General features: G+C 36.7%; 1 protein-coding gene across 1 annotated transcript; it reads right to left on the reverse strand.

Moving 5' to 3' along the window:
* Positions 1 to 16,877: 16,877 nt before the first annotated feature.
* Positions 16,878 to 17,498, reverse strand: LOC149225438 (uncharacterized). The gene has a single exon (XM_089379935.1). The coding sequence runs from the start codon at positions 17,496 to 17,498 to the stop codon at positions 16,878 to 16,880; it is 621 nt and encodes a 206-aa protein (XP_089236061.1).
* Positions 17,499 to 24,389: the final 6,891 nt, after the last annotated feature.

Here is a 24,389-nt window from a genome sequence, read left to right on the forward strand (position 1 = left end):
TGACGTATTGTTGCCTTCTACCCCCGCATGTGTATGTGGTTGTTCGCATGTATGCTTTGCAACATGATGACTTATTGTTGCCATCTGCCCCGTGCATGTGGTTGTTCGCATGTTAGGAGGCCAAGGACTAGTGACAAGGCCATGATTATCGTTAATTACAAAGTCCACGGGAAGGAATTTCTTGCAGAAGAGATCTCATTCATGGTGTTAATGAGTGTTAATGAAGATGAAGGAGATTGTAAAGGCTCATCCATGGTGTTGTTCAAGATAAGGAGAGGAGATTGTAGAGGCTTACTTTGGTGTCATAATAAAGAATGTCATCATTATTGTTTCTGCATATTTCAATGACTTATAGAGGTATGCTACCAAGGATCTAACACATTGTTAGGTTGAATGCAACGGGTTAAAAAGCCTTTATGCTAGTTGAGTTGGGTTGCAATATGCAAGCTGGAAGCAAGATAGATTGTCAAATTTGGACTGTGTTGTTGATCTAGGTGGATGTTGGTGGCCACCCACCTATCTCACTTGGACCCCCACAACTGTCTCTTTCAGTTTTTCAATTTCCATCATTGTAGCATAATTTACTATTTTTAGCAGTTTTTCAGGTTCTAAACTTCCGGAGCCGTTTTGAGGCCCTAAACGACGTTTTTTGGGAAATCTGGGAGCAACATGGGTCGTCCATGGACCCATGATGCTATGGACGACCCATGTTGTTCTTCCAAAATTGTGGTGCTCGGATAGTTATTTCTAACAAGCTATTGTACGTGTCAAACGAAGATCGGGGGCCAAAGTTACGACCTCAAGAAGTTGATGTACCAACTTACCCAAAACAGGGCCCACAATTTAACGTTTCATCTTCTAAGGTTAGGCTTTGGGATGTTAAGGATTTTCCAGTGTTTCTCAACAATAAATAGGCCTTTGAGCCTCATTGTAACACAGTTCAAAGGCATGTAGCCACCACATCTCTTCTCAGAGATGAGTTACCATTGCCCTGACTGGTTTATTTCCATTTCTGTTTGTAAGCGTATTTCAGTATTTTACATTAATGAAATGAAGTATTATTTCCGCTGCATCTCTGTGTTTATGGTTATCTCTGTAATTTGTTGCGTTCCTGTTTAAATCCAGATCAGTGGTATCGGAGCGGTTTGCTTTTTCTCTGTTTTTCTTTGCATGTCCCCAACGAGGTCGGGATATAAGGAGTTAGGGCTTGAACTGGTCGAACCTTTGCAAGACAAGCCTCGCAAATCCCGACAGCCTCCCATGGCGAATGAAAAGAAAGACGAGGGGGCAGGAGATCCTATCAAAATCTTGCTCGAAGAAGCCCTTGAGCAATAAAGGAACGTGATGATGGAAAACTTTGCCCAGATCCTTCAGCAGTTACCTAGAGGCAACGCATCGACTTCCAACAGCTACATTGGAAACGTCACACCCTTTAAGGTACAAGTTAATTTTGAAATCCCCATCTTCGAGGGTCAAACAAACGCAGATGCCATAGATAAATGGTTAAATCTGCTAGATGGGTATTTTTCTGTTCATGAATTTTCCAGTCGGGAAAAGATTATTTTCTCTCTTCTCAAAGCAGCCCCCCACATCAAGGACCGGTGGGAAACCTACTGTGAGCAGAAGGATGAAAGTACAAGCTCACTATTTTCAGCCCCACCCACTTAGAATTCATTCTAGGATGCCATCAAGGAGCAGTGCTACCCTGTCAAAAGCTATGAGGACAAATACATAAAGTGGACCACGCTGCGACAGGGAAGGGATCAAGATGTGTCGGAGTTCACAAAACATTTTTCATACCCTTTGCACACAGTTGGGTATCAAGGACTCTGAGCTGCATTTGGTACTCAAATACCGTGGCTGCCTACACAAGTACATCCAGGAAGAGATGGAGTTCCTCAACATCTCCTCACTTGGCACGACATACCGATACGCTGTCAAAATCGCGCAGAAGTTAAAACAAAAGAAGTGAGACTTTGGATTTGCAAATCAGAAGACCAAAGGACAAAGCCAAGGTGGGGTGACCCAAGGCAACCCGTCGAAGCTGCAAAAAAAGAACAACACCACGAAGTTGAATAAGGACACGAGAAAGTGGTGTGAGTTCCATAAGAGCCCCACTCATAACACAAGTGAGTGTCGGACCAAGCAGTGGCTCGTGGCCGAGTTGACGGCTTCCGAATCAGATGCATGTTCCGACCCTGAGTCAAAACCCAACAAGGGGAATGGCAAAGGGAAGCAGATCCAAAGGAGGGGGAGCGTCTTTTCCACTCAAAGATGTGGGTGAAGGGTTTGCCGCTGTAATTCATTGTCGACAGCGGCAGCAAAAAGAACCTCATTTCAGCAGAGGTCGTGAAGCAGCTAGGCCTACCAACAACACCACACTTGCAGCCGTACAGTATCGGGTGGCTTCACCAAGGACGAGATCTTCGAGTTCGCCAGCAGTTTCATCTTCCCTACAGCATCAAACCCTTCACAGACGAGGTATTGTGTGATGTTACACCTTTGGATGTTTGTGATGTATTATTAGACCAGCCATACTTGTGGAGGCGACATGCTGTGTATGAGTCAAGGCCTCGCGTTGTTATTATTTCTTTGGGTAATTCATTATATCGGATACCGGAGGTAGCCCCACTTAACGCCACCTCTTTGATCGCTGCTAAGAAAGGTAGCAAGCTCATCTCACATACTAGGAAATTTATTTTCTATCTGGTTCACTCCCAAAGTAAGGGGAAGATCATTGCCACATCCATGACCCTCGTGAAGGGTTCCTCCACGCAGTAGCAACAACAAAGGGATACAGTGATGATAGAACACATGAACAACTTCTTCTCACCCACAGGGGTACCACACAAGTTTTAGGTGGGTGACAAAGTTTGGTTACATCTGCGGAAAGAACACCTTACAAGAGTCCATCAGAAGCTCAGACCATTCTGACATGGTCCTTATAGCATTACCAAGGTTGTGGGAAACAATGCTTTGGAGCATAATATTCCCTCATTCCTTTTCTTGCACCAAGTGTTCAATGTGTACCACCATCGACCATGCTTCCCACCATTACTGGACACATCAGAGATTGCAAAATAGCTCACTAGGGACCAAGTTCAACAGATAGAGGAACTCAATGCAATGGGTACCATTTCTTCCTAAGGGGGAGGAATGATCCAGGGGATGTTGGTGGCCACCCACCTATCCCATTTGGACCCCCAGAATTGTCTCTTTCAGTTTTTCAGTTTCCATAATTGTAGCACAATTTACTATTTTTAGCAGTTTTTCAGGTCCTAAACTTCCAGAGCCATTTTGAGGCCCTAAACGACGTTTTTTGGGAAATTTGGGAGCAACATGGGTCCATGGACCGATGTTGCTCTTCCCAAAGTTGTAGTGCTCGGATAGATATTTCTAACGAGCTATTGTACGCGTCAAACGAAGATCGGGTGCCAAAGTTACAACCTCGGGAAGTTGATGTACCAACTTACCCAAAACGGGGCCCACAATTTGGCGTTTCATCTTCTAGGGTTAGGTTTTGGGATGTTAATGGTTTTCCATTGTTTTTCAACAATAAATAGGCCTTCGAGCCTCATTGTAACACAATTTAGAGGCATGTAGCCGCCACATCTCTTCTCAGAGATAAGCTACCATCACCCTAATTGGTTTATTTCCATTTCTGTTTGTAAGCATATTTCAGTATTTTACATTAATGAAATGAAGTATTATTTCCACTGCATCTCTGTGTTTATGGTTATCTCTGTATTTTGTTGTGTTCCTGTTTAAATCCAGATCAATTCTACAAGCTAGAAGCAGGATGGATTGTGAAAGCTGAAAGTCGGAAGCTACTCAGGGTGCCGATATAATTGATTGACCAAAGGGATTTAGGTCAGTGCCATCTTTGTCCCTTACTTATGGGTTAAGGGAAACTGCTTGTTTAAAGTTTCTGGGGTAATCACTTCTAACTATAGGACATTGTTGTATCTCGTAGACAACACAAATTAGATCATTAAACAAGTGCACATATGAGGTCATTAAGGGATGCATTGTCAACCTTTACAAATTAAGAAACACCTTAGAAAATGAAGCACAAACAATCAAGTGAGAACTAAAAAAAATCCCTTTCTGGTTCACAAATATATGGTTCAAGGTCAAGAGCTACCTTTCTCTTTGCTCATGCTACACTTACTTCTTCCTCTAGAATTGTTGGGTCAATTCCATTTGGAAAAGGTGTTGCTCTTGCTTTTAATATTGCCACAATATCTATTTTCTTCCAAGGGCTTTGGCCATTAATTTTGTTTTAAGCACATCTCTGTAAGATAAATCTAAAAGCCTAAAATAAACCTATGGGTTTTCCGTTTACAAGTGGAGTTATTCAATATTTGTTGATAAAGGCTCCAAATTGGAAAGGGTATCATGTTAACTACATTGAATAGTTGGTATCTATACTAGCTAGGGTCTCATATCTATCATTGAACCCCGAGCAAAAGAACATATTCAAAGTAATGAATTTGAAAACCACTACAAACTCGAAATAGTGCTGGCCTAGAATCTATGTAATATAAAAGGTAAATAAACATAAAGCTCTTGTATCTATCATTGAACCCCGAGCAGAAGAACATATTCAAATTAATGAATTTGGAAACCACTAGGAACTCGAAAAAGTGTTGGCATAGAATCTATGCAATAGAAAAAATAAACAAACATATAGTTGTCTCAATTATTTTTCAACATACATCTTTGCTAATTGTTTTAGTGACTCGCTGATTTTGTACTTCAAGGTTGGGGTATTGGGGAGATTTATAAAGAAAAATTCTCCATCAGTTATTTAGGGTCAGTTAGATTTAATACTTTTTGAGAGATATTTATCTTATTGGAAAGCTAAGCACGAGCTTAATATCAAAATTTCCAACTCGAAGTTACATCATCCATGTGTTATAGATGTTCTATTATTTGATCATATGTTAGATTTTGGTGAAACATCTCGTGGGTGCTCAAGTTGTGCAGCTGAGGAATTTGAACGAGAAATTGTCACTAACCATGCTAGTGACTTTGAACCCATGCATAATGCCAACCATTCTAAGGATACCTTAAGGACCTTTTGTCACCATATGTGCCAATCTTCTATGAGGCAAGTGGGGAAAATTTAAGGATGGAAATTATATTGAAGTTTAAAAACATTAGCGAATCTCACTAGTCCTTAATATGGATACTATAAAATGTTTGTTGATGTATTTGTAAAATTATTCAAATTTATAATGATTTTATATATACTTTATATATAATGTTGGCAACTTTTGAAGTAAAATAATTTTATATTATAAAAATTGAGCAAATCATTTTTATAAAAAAATGGAAATTGGCGAATCATATTTTTTGGAAAAATCATGAAAAGTTATCCCACCTACGAATATTAGCCCCTAAAATTTTCCTTGGAGGCAAGGTCTGAAACGACATGGATATAGTTAGACAGTGTGTTTAAATATTTAGACAGTTACACAATGTGCTTAAATGTTTATTGATAACTTAAGTTAGGCCATATTTGTTCTAGCATCTAAGATTTCTTAGAAACTGAAGTGTCATGAGCTCAAATTGGATTACTTGCGTATATAAGACAAACTATATGAGAAATATGTGTGGTACACTTATTACTGAGTGAGAAATATATGTCGTACAAAAATTCCCAGGCTTACATATAATACGTAATCAATTTCCATGACATATTGGAGTGATTATGCTCAAGAAAGTGGATCAAAATGTTTTGGTTCCCCAGGTTATTAGCGTTGTGAAACAAAGGCAAATTAAAGAGTTTCCAGGGAAAAATATTGTAGAGAGAAAACCCACTAAGGATTCTTCTCTACCACTGGTGCCGACTCTCTTTACGATAACTAATCTAACTTCTCTTAATAGTTTCCTTCTAAAGAAATAAAAAATAATTATCCCTTGAAAAATTAGTTACATTGTATATGTGTCATGTGTCTAATACCATGAGGATTTTTTTCTTTTTTTGTGTATCAGAATCGATAGAACATGGCACATTCCCCACACATATAAGTTTTTGAGGTACAATCAATCCATTTCCTACATATATTTACTTATCAAGCACATCGATATCATAATGATGCATTAGAATTGCATTCCTGAACATAACTAGCATAAATTTAATTTTCAAATCGCAATAAGAAACAAAGATTGTTTCGTACTTATTCTTCTACCTTACAAAAACTTAAGGAATATTGGTTGGAGTTCTTAATGACCAATGGAATTGAATTATGATCTATACATTAGGTCAAACTTGGGGTAGTAAATAATATTTATTTATATATAACAAGAAAACTTTATGAAATAAAACTTTTACTTTTACAAAATTCTTTGGATCAAATTTCATACTTAGAAATATGGATAAAGTTCGTATGTATAAAGATTTACATCACTTCCTATGCATGGCTTGCTGCTACACCCAGCGAATTACATGTAAACCTATACATATGCCTCAACTTATTAATGAGGTTATATTTGTTAGTATATGTGCATATGTGAAGTATACATGTTCCTTGAATCGATTGAATAGGGATCGTATGGGTCACCTGAACTATCGAATAATATTACCATCTCTAGCTTTGCCCCGTAACTTTATGGAATCAATACAATGATTCATTGTCTTTCGTTTCCTTGGAAATCAATCCTTTATCTTGACCGACTTGATCTTACTCACTATAGTTAACAATACATGTATAACTCAACTGATTTTACTCTCACAATTAATTCATTATTTACGTGACTTCACCTGGATGGGCGTTATAGTAGCTGCTGTTAGGTATTTAGCAAGTCTAGCATACATTCATCTGATTTATCCATTGCATTTTTTTGTTGGATTGTGAGTTTATTTAATCTTTTTCTTATGGGCAATCTCTCGGGCAAAAAGAAAGGTTGAAATAGATGAAGGAAGTGACCTGCCAGAATTCAAATTAAAATTCAGTGAATTGTTCAAATAAAGTAAAAAGTCTCATATTTGTTAAGAGTTTAAATGGTTAGCTCTATAGATGCATAATTTAATCCTAATCAATGCAGGGATAGCCATGACCACAAATATTTTGACAATACAAGCTGCCCCTTACCCCAACATCATGGGTGATTTCCTTCCAAGTGTATAGTAAAGGGTTGTTCCTCCTCATAGTTTGGAGCTGAGAAACATCAAAGCTACAACAATAAAGGAGACATTATTGCTTGAAGATCCTTTTTCCCCATTCAAAGATAAACCTTGATTACAAAAATGAGATTAACCATAGAACGATTGTTCCCCATACTTGAATAGGAAAAGAGGTACGCATTAAATTCATCCTAAGGGAATTTGACTGCAGAATTAATACTTTCAAGACTCTGTAGTCCACTTCAATTAACATACCCTCAATGACTCACATTATTTTTATTGTTAGCAAACTTATTTCTCCTTGTGTTACCCATTTGAAACTTATATTTCTCCATAAGTTACCATTATATATAACTCAATATGTAGAAACAATTATATTTCTCATAAATTATAGTTATATATAATTGAATATGTAGAAACAATGTTTCGCTAGTCTTGAAGTCGTTTCAAGGATCAACGATGATGTCATCCTGGCAAGATAATTTAACACCAACTCATGATACACATTACTTGTGTGGTGGATTCTCTATGATATTGCATCAGATTTTGGTGTCATTGTTTAAGGACTTTTCAGGTTTTCCATTCTCAACGTAATTTCAATATAAAAATGAACACAATGTTTTTGACATTGGATTTAGTAGCCTACACTGTCATAAAATGATTGAAATGTAAGAATTGTTTTAATTTACCACAGATATATGGTATAATTTAGTTATTGATTTGGTTATTTGTTGCAATGATACAGGTGAAGAATTGATACAGAGTTGGTTGATACTGAAGGACACATTACGAGTGGTGGCATCCTTGCTTTTCCCAACTTCTTTCTCAGTAACATTTTATGCTAGAGTGGGCAGGTATTCCATCTGCCATGCAGACTTGTTAGGGTCCACTATTTGTGAATTTAGTTTTTGAAGATATTTTTTTCATTACGTTGAAAATACTAGTTTTTATTCTTGATCATTGTTATGTGATCTTTTAAAAAAGTAATGGCAAAAACAAATTTTATCCAATTATAATGAATTTTTTTACCATTGTTTTGCAGGTTTATTCATCTCTTTATTTAACAAAAACCATGCCACCTCGAATTATCCACTAAAACCATGCCACTTGGAATGATCCTATTCCATAAGGTGCAAAATTTTACTCCTGCAAAATAAATTTAGGTTTTAAGCGGTTAACCTATTCCCTTACTTATGAGAATGGTCATAAGGGGGAGGCTTTTCCTCCTACCAAGTACATTTAGGTTTTATGCAATGAACCTATTTCCTAGGTATGAGAATGACAAACTTTTAGCCAAACAGAGACAATTTTAACAAATACTTAAGCTCAACATGTAAGTTGATTCTTTTATAAACAGTGGGAAAACCTATCATAACCTTTTAGCCAAACAGAGACAATTTTAAGAAATACTTGAAGCTCAAAATGTAAGTTGATTCTTTTATAAACAGTGGGAAAACCTGTCATAACTTACCATCACTAGATGCAGGCTAAGTCATCCCTATTATTCAAGGAAAACCATGCCACGCAGATAATAAGGATTATGCTGTCACTTCTACTAGATGCCTCTAGATCTTGGGCAGTTAACATGTTTCCTTAACGTCCAAAAAAGATGAGCTCTTAACCAAGCAAAACCAATTTTCAAATATGAGAGTTCACCTATTTAAACATAATAGGGTGAACTTGAGTGGGCCTAATGGTTAAGAACATGTGTTTCCTCCTAAGAATTCATGGGTTCAAAATTAGAGGGGGTAGAGTATGTATGCCTTTGTAGATTTAGCAGTCAAACCTCTACAAGGAGATGGACCCCTTGTCCCAAAAACAAAAAGATCTCATACCCTAATTTGGTGTCTGGCCTAAGATCCCTTATCCCTCAAACAAAAAAGTCTCATACATTAATTTGGTGTCTTAAACCGTGACTTTAAAATTAAATAATAATAATATTACTATCCATTTATCCATTTAAAAGCACTATTTCTAGTTAATAGATACTTGATGTCTCCCATGATGTTGCTTGTTCCTTTTGTTTATGTAATCATGCCCTGGAATTTATTTTCCGTTCGTGGTAAGTGAGATCTCGGTTCGAATCCCGCATACTGCTTTGTAATAGTATTTTTTGATACACCTTCATGATTAAAACTAACAGCCAGCATGGTTTCCATTGATTGATTTCTTAACTGATCTGTGACAAGAGGTTATAATGATTAAAACCAACAACCAACATGGTTTCCATTGGTTGATTTTATTAATTGTTTTGTGAGAAGAGGTTATAATTCTCCATGTGTAAAATGCTTGCTTGCAACACTTTTGTTGGCATTGCAGCCCATTGCAAATAGGAAAAAGCATTGCAGCCATAGGTTAATGTATGCAGATCTTTTGAGTCAATCTTCTTTCAATTACTAAAGTCAAGTATGGGTTAATACGACATTTATTATAGCCCCCAATCGGGGTGGAGGAGATGGGGAAGCACGGTAAAATGATGAAAAGGGCGAGGTGGCAGGAGGAACCACGGCGAGTCATTAATAACACACAAATCCGAATGTTTTAAAAAATGTTTTAATACATTTTAAAGGTTACATCATTTTTATATAAATAAAATAATTAATCATAAAAAATCTTTAATTTATATATAATTGTTTTTAATTGTTTTTAATATAAGAAATGTGTTATTTTTTTATTATTTAATATGGATTTGATAAGTACACTATAAACTAATAATATAGATATTACACTTAAATAAAAAGGAAAATATATAAGGAATTTTTCAAAGTTGAAATTTAACCAATTTTCTTAAAAATAATATTAATTTATTTTATATATATATATATAGCATTGCAGCGAGAGGTTGATGTATACAGATCATTTGAGTCAATCTTCTTTCAATTACTAAAGTCAAGTATGGGTTAATACCGCATTTATTATAATATTTATACCAACTTCCATAACAGGGGCTTATTATGGGGAATATATAACACAAACTTTCATAACATGAGAACATGAGTAGATAATTTTTTATACAATGATAATGATATTGATAAAAAATAGTAGTTTATTGAGTAAAAAATAGTAGTTTATTGAGGTTTTGTTCATTTGTTTAGTTGATTAAAAATAAATAATATTTATATTAATGAATTATAAAATATTAGTGATGATTTTTTTTAATATTCATTATAAATATTAATTAAAAAATGTTTTAACACATTTTAAAGGTTACATCATTTTTATATAAGTAAAATAATTAATCATAAAAATTATTTAATTTATATATAATTGTTTTTTATTTTTTTAATATAAGAAATGTGTTATTTTTTCATTATTTAATATGGATTTGATAAGTGCACTATAAACTAATAATATAGATATTACACTTAAATATGAAAGAAAATATATAAAGAATTTTTGAAAGTTTAAATTTAGCCAATTTTCTTAAAAATAATATTGATTTAATATATATATATATATAGCATTGCAGCCAGAGGTTGATGTATGCAGATCTTTGGAGTCAATCTTCTTTCAATTATTAAAGTCAAGTATGGGTTAATCCGACATTTATTATAATATTTATACCAACTTCCATAACATGGGCTTATTATGGAGAATATGTAACACAAACTTTCATAATAATATTTATACCAACTTCCATAACATGGGCTTATTATGGAGAATATGTAACACAAACTTTCATAAGATGGGAACATGAACAAACTTTCATAAGATGGGAACATGAGTGGATAATTTTTTTACGATGATAATGATATTGATAAAAAATAATAGTTTATTGAGGTTTTTTTCATTTGTTTAGTTGATTAAAAATAAATAATATTTATATTAATGAATTATAAAATATTAGTGATGATTTTTTTTAATATTCATTATAAATATTAATTAAAAAATGTTTTAATACATTTTAAAGGTTACATCATTTTTATATAAATAAAATAATTAATCATAAAAAAATCTTTAATTTATATGTAATTGTTTTTAATTTTTTTAATATAAGAAATGTGTTATTTTTTCATTATTTAATATGGATTTGATAAGTGCACTATAAACTAATAATATAGATATTACACTTAAATAAGAAGGAAAATATATAAGGAATTTTTCAAAGTTGAAATTTAACCAATTTTCTTAAAAATAATATTGATTTTATATATATAGTAAATTATATGTTTATTATTGATTATTTTGGAATATTCTAATTATATATATTAATATATAATTTTGACAATTGAATCTTTAAAAGATATCTAGAAAGTACAATTCATTACTTGTTCAACGTAAAGTTTACATGCTATTTCAAAAAAAATATATCAACAAAAAAAATGATAATCATAAACAAAATATTTTACTATCCATATTAAGTAACATAATTTTACATTATTTTTATATAAAGAGAAAGAAATTGATAGTTTAAAAAAAATGAATAAATAAATTATATTTTCACTTTTCAAAATGGCATGTTTATTTTGAGAAAGAGTTTCCACAATTTTCAAATTAATAAGTGGATGGTATGAATTTAGCTATATAGTCCATAATAGCAATCACACATAGAGGGTTGGATTTATTTCAGAAGTAGCCCTACCATTTTTTCTTTTCAATTTAATAAAAAAATGTTATATAAAAAATAAAAAATAAAAATTTATATACGATATTAGAATCTCTATGATGAAATGGGGTTAAATATCCGTAGTTAAGGATCTTGTTACATGTTTTTAAATGAGAGAGAGAGAGATTTTAATGTTAAAGATAAATAGAATATTTCTTTTTTTTTGTATGGTAGTGTAGGATTTTCTCTATTATATTCAACAATATTAATATGTACAATCAGTTGGTGACCTCAACCCGCCCCGGAGGGAAACCGGGTCTGTTGGTCCCCATAAGTCTGTATATGTCAACCATAACATATGAAAATTAACCACCGAGACTATATCATATGGCATACCCTATCAACAAACTACTCTAGGTTCCTATCATCAATAACAGTTCCAAAAACATTTCCAAAAAACTGAATCTCATAGGCCTAACAGAAGTATCATTTGAAAATAGAACTGTAAGGTTCAGTTTACCATAGTTTCTGGCTTGGTATTCTCCTCGTTCTGCGCCTTTGTTATCTTTTTCAACAGAATTTGAATTTCCTCTAGCCTGCTATCCTGCATCAGAAGAGTGAGTTGGAGGTTTTTCATCTCCCTTTTTAATGTTGGGATTCCTTGAGCCTTTTCAGTCATCTCCTCAGCAACCTGTTCCATGGCTTTTGCTAATAACCGTTTCATCACCCAATAGAGATGCAGAGCTTGTTTGTACAATGATAAATGTCCCCTTGTGTTTCCTGGGTCCGGTAATAGAATGACCCAGTCCTCCATTTCTGAGTCTTAGGCCTCCTGCAGTACATTATTTTCCAACTCCTGGATGATTCTTCTGATCTCCACATTAGTCCCTTCTCTATATGTCCTTTCTGCTTCCTGAGCTCTCTGATCCGCTGTTCTTCGACCTCTTTCATGTTGTGTTGGTGAAGGCGTCTCCGCTTCATGACTGTCAGTTTGCCTAGCTCTCTCACCACCCGTGCGCCTTTTGCCTTTTCTTCTTCGGGAGGGTCTTCCTCTGATGGTACCCCGGCTGCCCTGACCAACCTCGAAAGTCACCTCCTCTGTGAACTCCTTCCTACAAACCTCCATGTCCTCCTCCCCTCGAATATCTTCCTCTTCCAACTGCTCCTTCTCCAGCTTGTTAACCCTCACCGTTCTTCCTTTGGATAACAGATGCTTTTTGGCCTCCTAGGGGCTTTCTCTCTCCTTGGCCCTCTTCTTATCACTCTCTCTTACATTCTGAACTCCCTGCTTATCCTTATCGTGGCTCATCCATCTTCCTTCCTCTTCAGTATTTTCCCCTGACCTCCTTCTTCTCTTCGCCATTGCCTTCTGCCCTCTTCTAAGCCAGTTACCAAGGTTTCTTTGCCTAATACTCTCTATCTTCGCCACCTTACTGAACCTCGGATTGTCAGTTACTTTGCCTTCACCAGCTCTTATTGATTTATTGACACCTCTCCTACGCTCCATCGACCAAACTCTGTCGTCTTTTTCCCCTGCCTTTTCCATTATTCTTCCACCTCCTCGTCTTGGGTCTCGAAAACACCTGCATGCTGGCTCTGCATACCAGAGTATGATTTGCTTAGGAGGTGGCTTGTGCTTCAACGTACTGGCCTCCATCATTTCTTCACACAGATTATTTTTCTCCACCCCGATCGAGGTCCGACTGTAACTTTGATCATGAATGTGTTGTGTCATTATTGTCTTTCTTGATGATTAGATTTAGGTTCTCCCATCGTGTTCCTGCCAGGTGAGTCGGCCATATACTGTCCACTTTCCCTTCCTCTTCATTACAGCCCCAGTTTGCTAGGAAATTTGCAGCTTTGTTGCCTTCTCTCCTAACATGGTGGGTAATCTTGTATTCTATGCTCTTCATAATTTCTGCCAGGTCCTGGATCAGACCTGCCGTCCTCTAGCTCTTTGCCACCTGTTCCCATTCCTTTCCATTATTAAATTTTCTGATCGTCTCAATAACTAAATTTGAATCACCTTCTATTTCCAGCTTTGTATATCCGTTTCCTATTGCAATTCTGATTCCTTGGTAAGCAGCCATAAATTCTGCTTCGTTATTGCTCATTATACCTCCTGTATCTGCATAAATCCACCGGGTATGACCTTGGCTATCTCTGAAAATCCCTTTGTATCCTGCTGGTCCCGGGTTTCCTTTGGAATCCCCGTCAAAGTTTAGTTTGATAAAGCCATCCTAGGGGCGAATGAACACTGCTGGGCTTTGGATCTGTATGCTCTGAGTTTTTTGCTTCTGTGTATGCACCATTCCTTGTTCCAGATTTAACCTTATTAAGATTCAGTTTTCTTCCGCAGTGGTTTTCCAATCCTCTTGGTCCCATGCTTCCGATAGAATTGTTTCCCTTATAAGACTTTGGGTTCTCTTCCATATCGACTCCTGGGAGTTGGTTTTATTTTGGAATATCCTTCTATTTCTCTCTTTCCAGATAAGCCATATGTTGAATCCTACTACCAGACTCCATGCTCTCCTCACCACTGGGCTTAGAAATTGGCCTTTCCCCCATTGGAAAATGGTTTGTTTTATGTCCTGAGGATCACGGTTTGTCTTTCCAAATAGGTTTCTGGTCTCTTCCCACTGTTGCTGAGCTACCAGGCAAGAGTTTAAAATATGTTCCTGGGTCTCTATGTCTTGTTTACATAAGCTGCATCTGGGTGGTCCAAGGAACCCTCGTCTCTGAATTTGATCCCAAGTCAGGATGCGTCCCCTTCCTACTAGCCAGGTGAACATGGTGACCTTTGGCCACCACCTGTTCTTCCATAATTGGTTCCATTCTTGAAGATGTTCTCCTTGCTCCTGTTTGGACTTTAGATCCGCCCCATCTAAGAATGTTTGGCCCTGTTATGTTTTTAATCCTTCTTGAGTCCATCTCTTTTACTAGCATTGCCTTTAGATCATCATTGATGTTATTATCCCATTCTTCTGGTTCCTTCCATTCTCTCCAAGTCTCATTATCTCTTCCTTCCTTCCAGTAGTCGCTGACAAAATTTAGGCCTTTAGCTTTGGCTTCCCTGTATGTGTTTAGCATGTCCTGAATCTCCACCATTCTTCCCCTTTGCTGCCAGGCTTCCTCCCAAAATTTAGCTGTCTTTCCATTTCTTATCTCCCAAAACGCATGCTTATTTATGATATCTCTGTTCTGACTTGCCAGATCCCATATCGTAGAGCCTTTTGGCACCTCTTCCCTTCTCAAAATTTCTTCAGCTGTTGTAGGCATGTTGTATTTTTGAGTCCATATTTTTTTCCATAAATCCTTGCCCCCTTTCATCCAGTGCCACCATAGTTTCACTCCTAGGACTTGGTTCAGGGTAAGCGGATCTCTAAGACCTAATCCCCCTGCCTCTTTAGCTTTTGTTAGACTATTCCATGATAGTAAGGCCCATTTCTTCTGTTGTTTTGGTCCTCCCCATAAGAATTTTCTAAAGATTTCAATCATTTTGGTACACACGCCTTTAGGAACAGCCATTACCGATAGAGGGTAAATAGGGATTGATTGGAGAATCGATTTGAGGAGCACAAGTCTTGCTGCTATATTCAGAGACCTGAATGACCAGTTAGCTAATCTATTCTTGAGTTTCTCTATGGTGGGCTGCCAGTTAGCTAACCTCAGAGGATTTGCCGCTAGTAAAGTGCCCAAGTATTTTGTAGGTAATTCTCCCATTCTAAACCCCAAAGTTCTAGTCAAGTGGGCTTTAACCGTTTCAGGTGCATTGAAGATGAAAGTGCTCGATTTGTCCTTGTTAATTTCTGTGCCTGAAGCTTCCATAAATAACTCAAGGATTCCTTTCACCCTTTTGACTTCTCTCAGAGAGATGGTACAGAATAGCATAATATCATCCACGAACTGTTGGTGGGTGACAGGATGGTTGTTCCCCCAAGGTCTCAGGTCTTTTATTTTCCTCTCTCTCAGCTCTTTTTTGAAGTATCTTCCCAATCCTTCAGCCGCTATAATAAATAGAAATGGTGACAAGGGGTCACCTTGGCGTAATCCTCTTGTGGCATTAAAGACTGAGGTTGGTGTGCCATTCAAAAGGATGGAGAAATTTGGTGTAGAGATCATGCTATGGATCCATTTCACCCATCTGTTGCAAAACCCATAAGCCTGTAATATTGAATCCAAGTAGTTCCAGTTTAAGCGATCATAGGCTTTTGAGAGATCAAGTTTTATCATCATTCCTGGTTCCTTTTTTTGTTTCAGTGTATGGATTACTTCCTGAGAAACTACCAGACCATCTAAGATTTGTCTCCCTTCCACAAACCCTGTTTGTTCTGGGGAGATTATACTAGAGAGGATTGGCTTTAGTCTTTTGACCATTAAAGTGGCAATAATCTTATATATTACATTACAAAGAGCAATTGGGCGGAAACCCTGAGCTGTTTCCGAATGGGCAGTTTTTGGAATAAGAGTTAAAAGAGTAGAGTTTAAGCCTGGCCATACCTTTTGGTGTCTGCGTGATTCCTCAACCACTTCTAAGATATCTTGTCCTAGGAATTTCCAGCTTGCTTGGTAGAATTCTGCTGTGAATCCATCTGGACCTGGGGCTTTGTTTCTTTTTAGCCCTTTCACTACTTCCTCCACTTCCTCCAGGGTTGCTGCCCTCATCAGGGCTAAGTTTTGATCTCTAGTGACCATCTTTGGGATTTCCTTGCTTATCCTGCCTATAGCCTCTGTCCTGTTCCTTTTAGGTTCAGTGAGAATATCTTCAAAATGTCATACCAACTCCTGTTCCATTTCCTCGTGCTGGGTTATGCGTTGACCTCCCTCATTTTTAATTGAAAAAATCCTATTTCTTTGTCGGTGCTGGATCATGGCTTGATGGAAGAATTTCATATTTCTTTCTCCTTCTCTGATCCACTTTACACGGGACTTCTGTTTCCATAAAATCTCTTCATGTTTTCTGCGCTCCTCCAGTTGGCCTATTACTATACCCTCTTCTCTACTTCTCTCCTCGTTCCTGCGTTCTGATATAATCGCCTGTTGCAACTCGCTCATTTTTTGCTCTAAGTGTTGCTGTTCTTTGAAAATATCCCTGAATTCTTCTTTGTTCCATTTTTTAATTTCCCCCCTGAGTTCTTTCAATTTTAATTTGAAAGTATGCATCTTACTTCGCCCGCTTTGACGGCTTGTGGTCCACCATTATTCTACCTTTCGCATAAACTGATGATCCCTGAACCAGAATGCTTCGAACCTGAAAGGTCGCTTTTTAGGTCCCTGTTTAAGGTCAATTTCTAAATTGATTGGCCAGTGATCTGAACCTATTACTGGAAGGATCATGGCCTCAATGTATACATCTCTATTCATGATTTTCTCTGACACTAGGAATCTGTCCAATCTCGAAGCTATTTGATTTGATCCGCCTCGACGATTATTCCATGTATGGGTACCATTTATTGTTTGAATATCCACCATTCTTTGCTCCGATATCATGTCTCTAAAGGCTTCCATGTCTTGGTCTGTTCTTCTTAATCCTCCTCTCTTTTCTGCTAAGGTCGTGATCATATTGAAATCACCGCCTATTATCCATGGCATCTCTGGGTATAGTCTTCGGATTGATTTCATATTCTGTAGGAATCCTTTGCGTTCATTTGGTGAGTGTGGACCATACACTCCTGAGAGGACTACCCACTCTGATGACCCTATCAATTTGAACATACCTGAGAGGATCCGCGGGAAGCTAGTCCAATTTCCAAATTGTATTTCCTCAGGGTTCCATAGGATTTCCAATCCTCCTGTGCTACCTGCCGCATCCTGCCCCATTATTTCATACCGAGTATTCCACCTGCTCATTATTTCTTCCATTTTTTGCATGCTAATATTTGTTTCTTGAACTATCATTATACTTGGTTTGTCTTTTTTCAATTTTTCTCTCAGATGTCTCTGTTTTCCCTTGTTGTTAAGACCTCTAATGTTCCAGCTTGTAATTATCATTTTAATAATTTTGGGGTTTGTTGAAATACCTATGATAAAGGTATTACTCTTCCTGAATTCACCAACGTCTCTCCCACTTCTTAAATTGTTTCGCTCATTGAGCGCCTGCCTCTTTTTCTTCCTCCTTTGCCAGAGCTGCCCATTCCCGAGTTCTGAGTCCCTTGCGTTTCTATCTGTTCCACTTTATTTGCTGTAGATACCCCTGCCTTTTCTTTATATTTTTGAAATGCCTCTTTGTATATTTGCTTCTGTTCCTCAGGGATGAATCTTTCATCTAGGAACCTCCATTCCTGCAACAGTTTCCTCATTATGCACTCCTCTTCTCCTCCTTTATCTTTATGGGGATCTATCTCCATTTGAATTTGTTCATTTGTCTGTTCCCCCTTCTCTTCTACTCCTCCTTGTGTTGCTTCTCCTTGCCCTACTTCCTGTTTTTCTGTTTCTTTTAATATTTCCATTGGCTCCTCATCGCTAACCTCCTCTGCCATCTCTGCTTCCTCTTCCTGGAGGGCTTTGAACTTATTTTGCGTCTCCAAAGGTATATTTTTACTGGGTAGTTGTCACTGAGGCGTACTTTTCCCTGATTTCCTTTTGTTCTGCACTTCTTTAAATCCCTCTTCTTCTCTTCCTGAGTCCTCTGTTGGGGTTCTCTCCTCTTCCTCCCTGTCCGTTGATTCCTCTATTCTATTTAAAGGGCATTGTCTGTAAAGATGGCCATATTCATGACATCTTCTACACCGGAACGGAATGTGTTCGTAATCCACTGGTTGTTGCCAGACCTCATCATGATACTCCAATTCAATAAATTCTGGGAGGGGTTCAGTTATATTCATATACACACATATCCTGGCGTAGGACGTATATCTCCCTCTTTTGGTAGATTCTGCTACTTTCACGAATGATCCTATTGCATTACCTATTCCTTCTAGAATCTCCGGATCCCAAAACTCCATTGGAAGTCCAAAGAGTCTGATCCAGACAGGGGCTGCTAGCATTTTCTCCTTGTCTGGATTGTAGCAGTCTTCCCAATGTCGAATGAATAGACCAGCATTATTCATAAAGTAGGGGCCTCCCTCAAAAATTCTTTCCTTATCCTCTATATTAGAGAAAATTACTGTAAAAAACCCCTTGGCTCCCAGTTTTAATTCTACGTGGCCCTTAGGTTTCCATCTCTGTTGTATCCATTTGAATAAATCTTTCTCTGACGGCCAAAACCCCACAAACTTGCATATTAAGGCATAATCTCTCATGTAGCTTCTATACTCTTCAAGTTTATTGTTCGGAATTACGAACCTGGGTTTTTTCGACGCCCTTGGGTGGCATTTTCCGCTTAATCTCGTTTTCCAGCTGGTTCCCTTTACTGGGTTATCTCCATTGTTTGACCTCGGCCCATTCCTCATTCGATCCCTACTTGATTCTCTTGCTGTCATGCTCTTGTAGGAGGGGATCTCTCCCCTCCCCGCACTTGCTGCCATTAATCCTTCAGTTCCCGCTGTTTTTTGCGCACTCTCCTCTACTGATGGCGGTAGTTCTCCAACTTTGTCCGTCGCAGGTGTTCTCGGGTTCCCTGCGTTTATTCTTAGCTCCAAAGCTTCGAACAGGGTAGTCTGATCAGACCCTCACTATCTCTGAAACCCTACCTCCATCCTCTCATCGGAAGCTCCCCTCAAAATTCGGAAAGTGTCCTATGGTAAAGATAAATAGAATATTTCAATGTCCACCTTAAATCAAATAAATGTATGTAAATTTATATATTTATATAAATAAAAAGATATATGGATTGGTGTAAGATAATGCAATCCAATTATAACATGTTAGTTGCAATGTAAATTTGAAAAAACAAAAACCTAATCAATAAAAAATTTTATTAGAATTCCTTATATAACTTTTGAGGTAGTGGTGTAATGGTGTTTTTCTAGGATTGGTATGTTGTTTTTGGCTAAAACATAATGCATATCTTCACATTAAGCTCAGTGTTTGATATGTAAATGATGGATTTTTTTGAAACAAGTTTCTAAGATTTTAAGTAACAAATGAATCTTTTGCATAATTATTTCTCAATAACTTTTAGTGTTTATCTCTCTCTCTCTCTCTCTATATATATATATATATATATATATATATATTATAAGAAACACAATGAAACCTTAAAATGACAAGGTGTATACACATACCAATCAAAATTTACCGTGGAAATAAAAGGAGTTGTCTTTAGTGGGACTTTTTGGAAGCTTTTCCGGTGGATTTTTCCGGTCTAATTTCTTTAAAATCCAGCAGGAATTCATTGAAATCACAAGATTGATGGGTAAACCCTGCACAATAGAAGTGCCCTAAGGGTTTTCATGTTGTTGAATCCATATATACAGTAAAAAAACTAGTTTAAATAACACAAATCAAGATTTCACATCAAAATTTTCACTGGATTCTGGCACCGAAAACTCCAAAAAGTCACATTATAGATAACTCCGAAATAGAATACCTATTGTTATTTTTTAAAAATTGATATATGTCAAAATAAATAAATAAATAAAAATAATAATTAATTTCTAAAATATATATATTAAAATTTACACATTGATCTCTATAAATGTGTTGAGTTCCATTAGCAATGTGTTGTTCCTTAGAGAACCTTTGTCTTCAACAATGCTTGGTTTTGGTTCATTCACAGGGGCATCCACCATGGTATTTACCCATGACATTGTAATTCAGGAAGGCTATAAATAACCAGCCTCACTTTGTAAAAGAACAAGTTAACCTACCACAATGTAACTGTAACTATTTTTCTTCATTGCAATAAAAAGTTTCTTTCAGTTTTTTTTTTCTCTCTCATTATCCAAGTTTCTCAAATCTTAGCCCCCAAAATCCACATTAGATAACTTCCCTCTTTAAATTTTAAACTGACCCTTGGACGAGAAAAAGTAACCTTCAATATTCACAAATTATAATTTCCATTAATTATCTCAAAATAATTCATTTAAACTATTATATTGTTAAGCTAATGATAATGTATAAGATAAGATGTGGAGACCATAAACACTGGAATTAACACATTCTAACCAAAGAACCTCCCAGCTGCCATCATTCCCATATCACAAATGCTTCCAGGTAAATAGGTGGAAGAAAGATAAGGCCGATGGATAATTTTGATATTCATGGACATAGAGAAGGAAAGATATATCAAACATTAATGGGTATAATGTTAGCATTTCCACACATGTTTAATAGTAGAAAGTATATTAAATTATATCAAGCAATTCATTGTATACGTGACAACAATGAATCCACTATATAAATTTAATAATTTATTAAAATTATAAAACTAGTGAGATTTAATATTTGAACGATGTATTTATTATGAAAAAGATAAAAATCACACTTTGAATTAAATGGAGTTGCAGCTCACAGGTGTGTACGACACCTGGGAGACTGAACTCAAACAAAGAGGAGACTCTCACTCTCGTTCACTCTGCATTACATCAAATGAATATTACAATATTAAATACATCACTGAAAAACAGGTAGTTGTAAACAACCTCCTAAACTCTAGGAACTAATCCTAAACTAAGGAGATACGTTACAACCATATAACCATTTCTCCATTATTTTTAACTCCCCCCCTTAATGGAGAAAGGGTTATTCTGCACTCCTAACATCCCTCTAAATAATTCAAACTTTACTCGCCCTAGAGGCTTAGTAAAAATATCAGCTAAATTATCACAAGTATTACAATACTCCACACATATTTCTTTTGACTGTATCTTTTCTCGAACAAAATGAAACTGAGTGTCAATATGTTTAGTATTTTATGGAAAACTGGATTGTATGCAAGCTTTATTGTGCTCTGGTTGTCAGTTTTGATGCTGGTTGCTTCTTTCTGCCCTTCGCCTGCATCGCTAAGCAATCTCCTCAACCAGATGGTTTCGCATGTTGCTGCACACAACGCCTGGTACTCAGCTTCACATGATGATAATGCTACAATACTTTGCTTTTTTCTACTCCACGAAATAACTCCAGATCCAATACTAAATGCATAACCTATGATGGATCTACGATCATCTAGGTCACCTGCCCAATCAGAATCTGAATAACCTGCTAAAGTAACATCATAAATGTCAGTGTATAAAATACCATAATTACAAGTACCACTAAGGTACCTCAACACACATTTTGCTGCAATCCAGTGACTTTCAAGTGGTCTGGACATAAACTGGCTCAGCACACTAACAGAATATGCTAGATTAGGTCTAGTTGTCATGAGATATATCGAAATTCCCACTAGCTGTCTATACAAAGTGGCATCCACCTGTTTTGTGCCATCATCACTGCTTAACTTGAGATTCTGCTGCAATGGTGTTGCTGTCCTTTTACACTATTCCATTCTGAATCTTTCCAACAGGGTTCTGGCATACTTTCCTTGAGTTAGAAAAGTTTGACCAGAATCTTTCCACACCTCCAAACCTAGGCAATAATGAAGATCTCCAAGGTCTTTCATTTCAAATACCTGTGACATTTGCTGCTTGATTTCTTTGATCAAATTATTTGCATTTCCTGTTATAATCATGTCATCCACATACAAAGAAATCAAAATGGTTTGCCTCTATTTATTTATCTTGGTATATAGGTTTGGGTCATTGAGGCTCCTATGAAAACCATGCTGTATAAAAAATGAATCAATTTTCTCATACCATGACCTGGGTGATTGTTTCAAACCATAAAGTGCCTTATGCAATTTACACACTAAATGCTCCTGCCCCTTTTTCACAAAACCAGGAGGCTGTACTAAATAAATTTCTTCCTTTAATTCTCCATTCATAAATGCAAACTTAACATCTAGCTAGTGTAGCTTCCATTTATATTTTGTTGCTAAAGAGATTAGCATTCTAATTGTATTTAGTTTAGCTACAGGGGCAAAGGTGTCATCGAAATCTATGCCTTCTTGCTGTGAATAACCCTTTGCTACCAGTCTAGTTTTGTATTTTTCTACACTCCCATCTGCATTTATCTTAGGTTTATACAGCCACTTACAACCTATAGGGGTTTTTCCTTCAGGCAACTCAACTAAATCCCAAGTATGATTTCTATATATTGATTCAATTTCCTCATGCATTGCAGCCCTCCATTCATCTGATTTACTTGCTTCTTCATAGTTTGAAGGTTCTACAATATTTAAAATTTTGGACATTAAAGCATAGCCTTTCAATCTTTCAGGTAGTCTAGTCTTCCTACCTGATCTTCTAGGTAGAGGACTTACCTCAACTCTATCTATTTCAGCACATTCCGGGCATGCATCATCACTTATTACACTATCTGCTGCTACTTCTTCTTGTTTCTGCTCCTGCTCCTGCTCTTCATCTTCGTCACTGTTCACCTCTATCAGCAATGGAATGTGGCTGTCACTATTAGAGTCTTCCTTTCCATCTTTAGTCTGTTCATGAAAAATAACATCTATGCTTGCAAAAACTTTATGAGTCAGAGGATTATATAACTTGTATGCCTTATACTCTGTGCAATATCCTACAAATATACATTTCAAGGTTTTGGGATCTAACTTCTTTCTATCTGCTTTTGGTATATGAGCATAAGCTTTAGATCCAAATATTCTTAGATGACTAACTGCTTGTTTGAGTCCATACAATGCTTCAAAGGGGGTTTTGAAGCCTAGACATTTAGTAGGACTCCTATTCTTTAAATAAACAGCAGTATTAATGGCTTCTGCCCAAAGACCATTTGATATACCTTTACCTTGAAGCATACTTCTCGCACACTCCACAAGAGTTCTGTTCTTGTGTTCTGCTACTCCATTCTGCTGTGGAGTGTGTGGCACTGTGATTTGCTGCATAATCCCATGCTGCTTGCAGAAGTTCATGAACTCTCCTAACCTGTATTCTCCCCCTTGATCCGAGCAGAGAATCTTTATCCTCATTCCTGTTTGGTTCTCTATCATAGATTTGAACTCTTTAAAGTACCAAAAGGCTTGACTCTTTTTACTTAAAAAATACACCCATGAAAACCTAGTGCAGTTATCTGTAAACAGCAGAAAATAATATGCACCTCCTAAGGACCTAGTTTGCATAGGTCCACAAATATCTGTATGCACTAGTTCTAGGATGTCTCTTTCCTTTCTGTTGACATGCAAAGGGAATTCTTCTCTATGCATTTTCCCTAATGCACATCCATCACATTCCAGCTTGACATTACGAAAAACAGGGATTCCATCGACCATACCTTTCTTCTCAAGTAAGATGAGGTCTTGAAAATTGAGATGTCCAAATCTCTGATGCCAGAGATTTTCGACTGTTGATCCAGCTGCAACCATTGCTTGTCGTGGCATACTCTTTGCATCCAGTCTGTACAAATTCCCCACGCGCACTCCTGTTGCAACTGTTTCCATCTGGCTATCCTTAATGACACAACCATTCTTAAAGAATTGCATCTGCATGTCCTGGTCTGTAATCATTGAGACAGAGATAAATTTTTTCTTAATTCCTGGAACATATAATACATTTTTAAGATGTTTAATGTCGCCACTAGGTAGCTTCACAGGAATATCTCCACATCCTTTGATCTCATACCCACTGTCGTCTCCTAGATAAATTTTTGATCCACATGCAGATTCTTTAAGAAATTCAAAACAGTCCTTCTTACCGGTCATATGAGAGGATGCGCCAGAGTCGACATACCATATGTCGTCCTCATCTCCCTTTGATGTTGAAAGAGCAC

This window comes from Pinus tabuliformis, chromosome J (genome assembly GCF_031772625.1).
Source record: "Pinus tabuliformis cultivar Carrire ecotype Pingquan chromosome J, CPIR1, whole genome shotgun sequence".
NCBI classification, from domain to species: Eukaryota; Viridiplantae; Streptophyta; class Pinopsida; order Pinales; family Pinaceae; genus Pinus; species Pinus tabuliformis.

What these genes read in the sequence shown, in the direction of transcription:
- LOC149225438 (XM_089379935.1), bottom strand. Translation starts at nt 17,498, where the DNA reads ATGGGGCAGGATGCGGCAGGTAGCACAGGAGGATTGGAAATCCTATGG.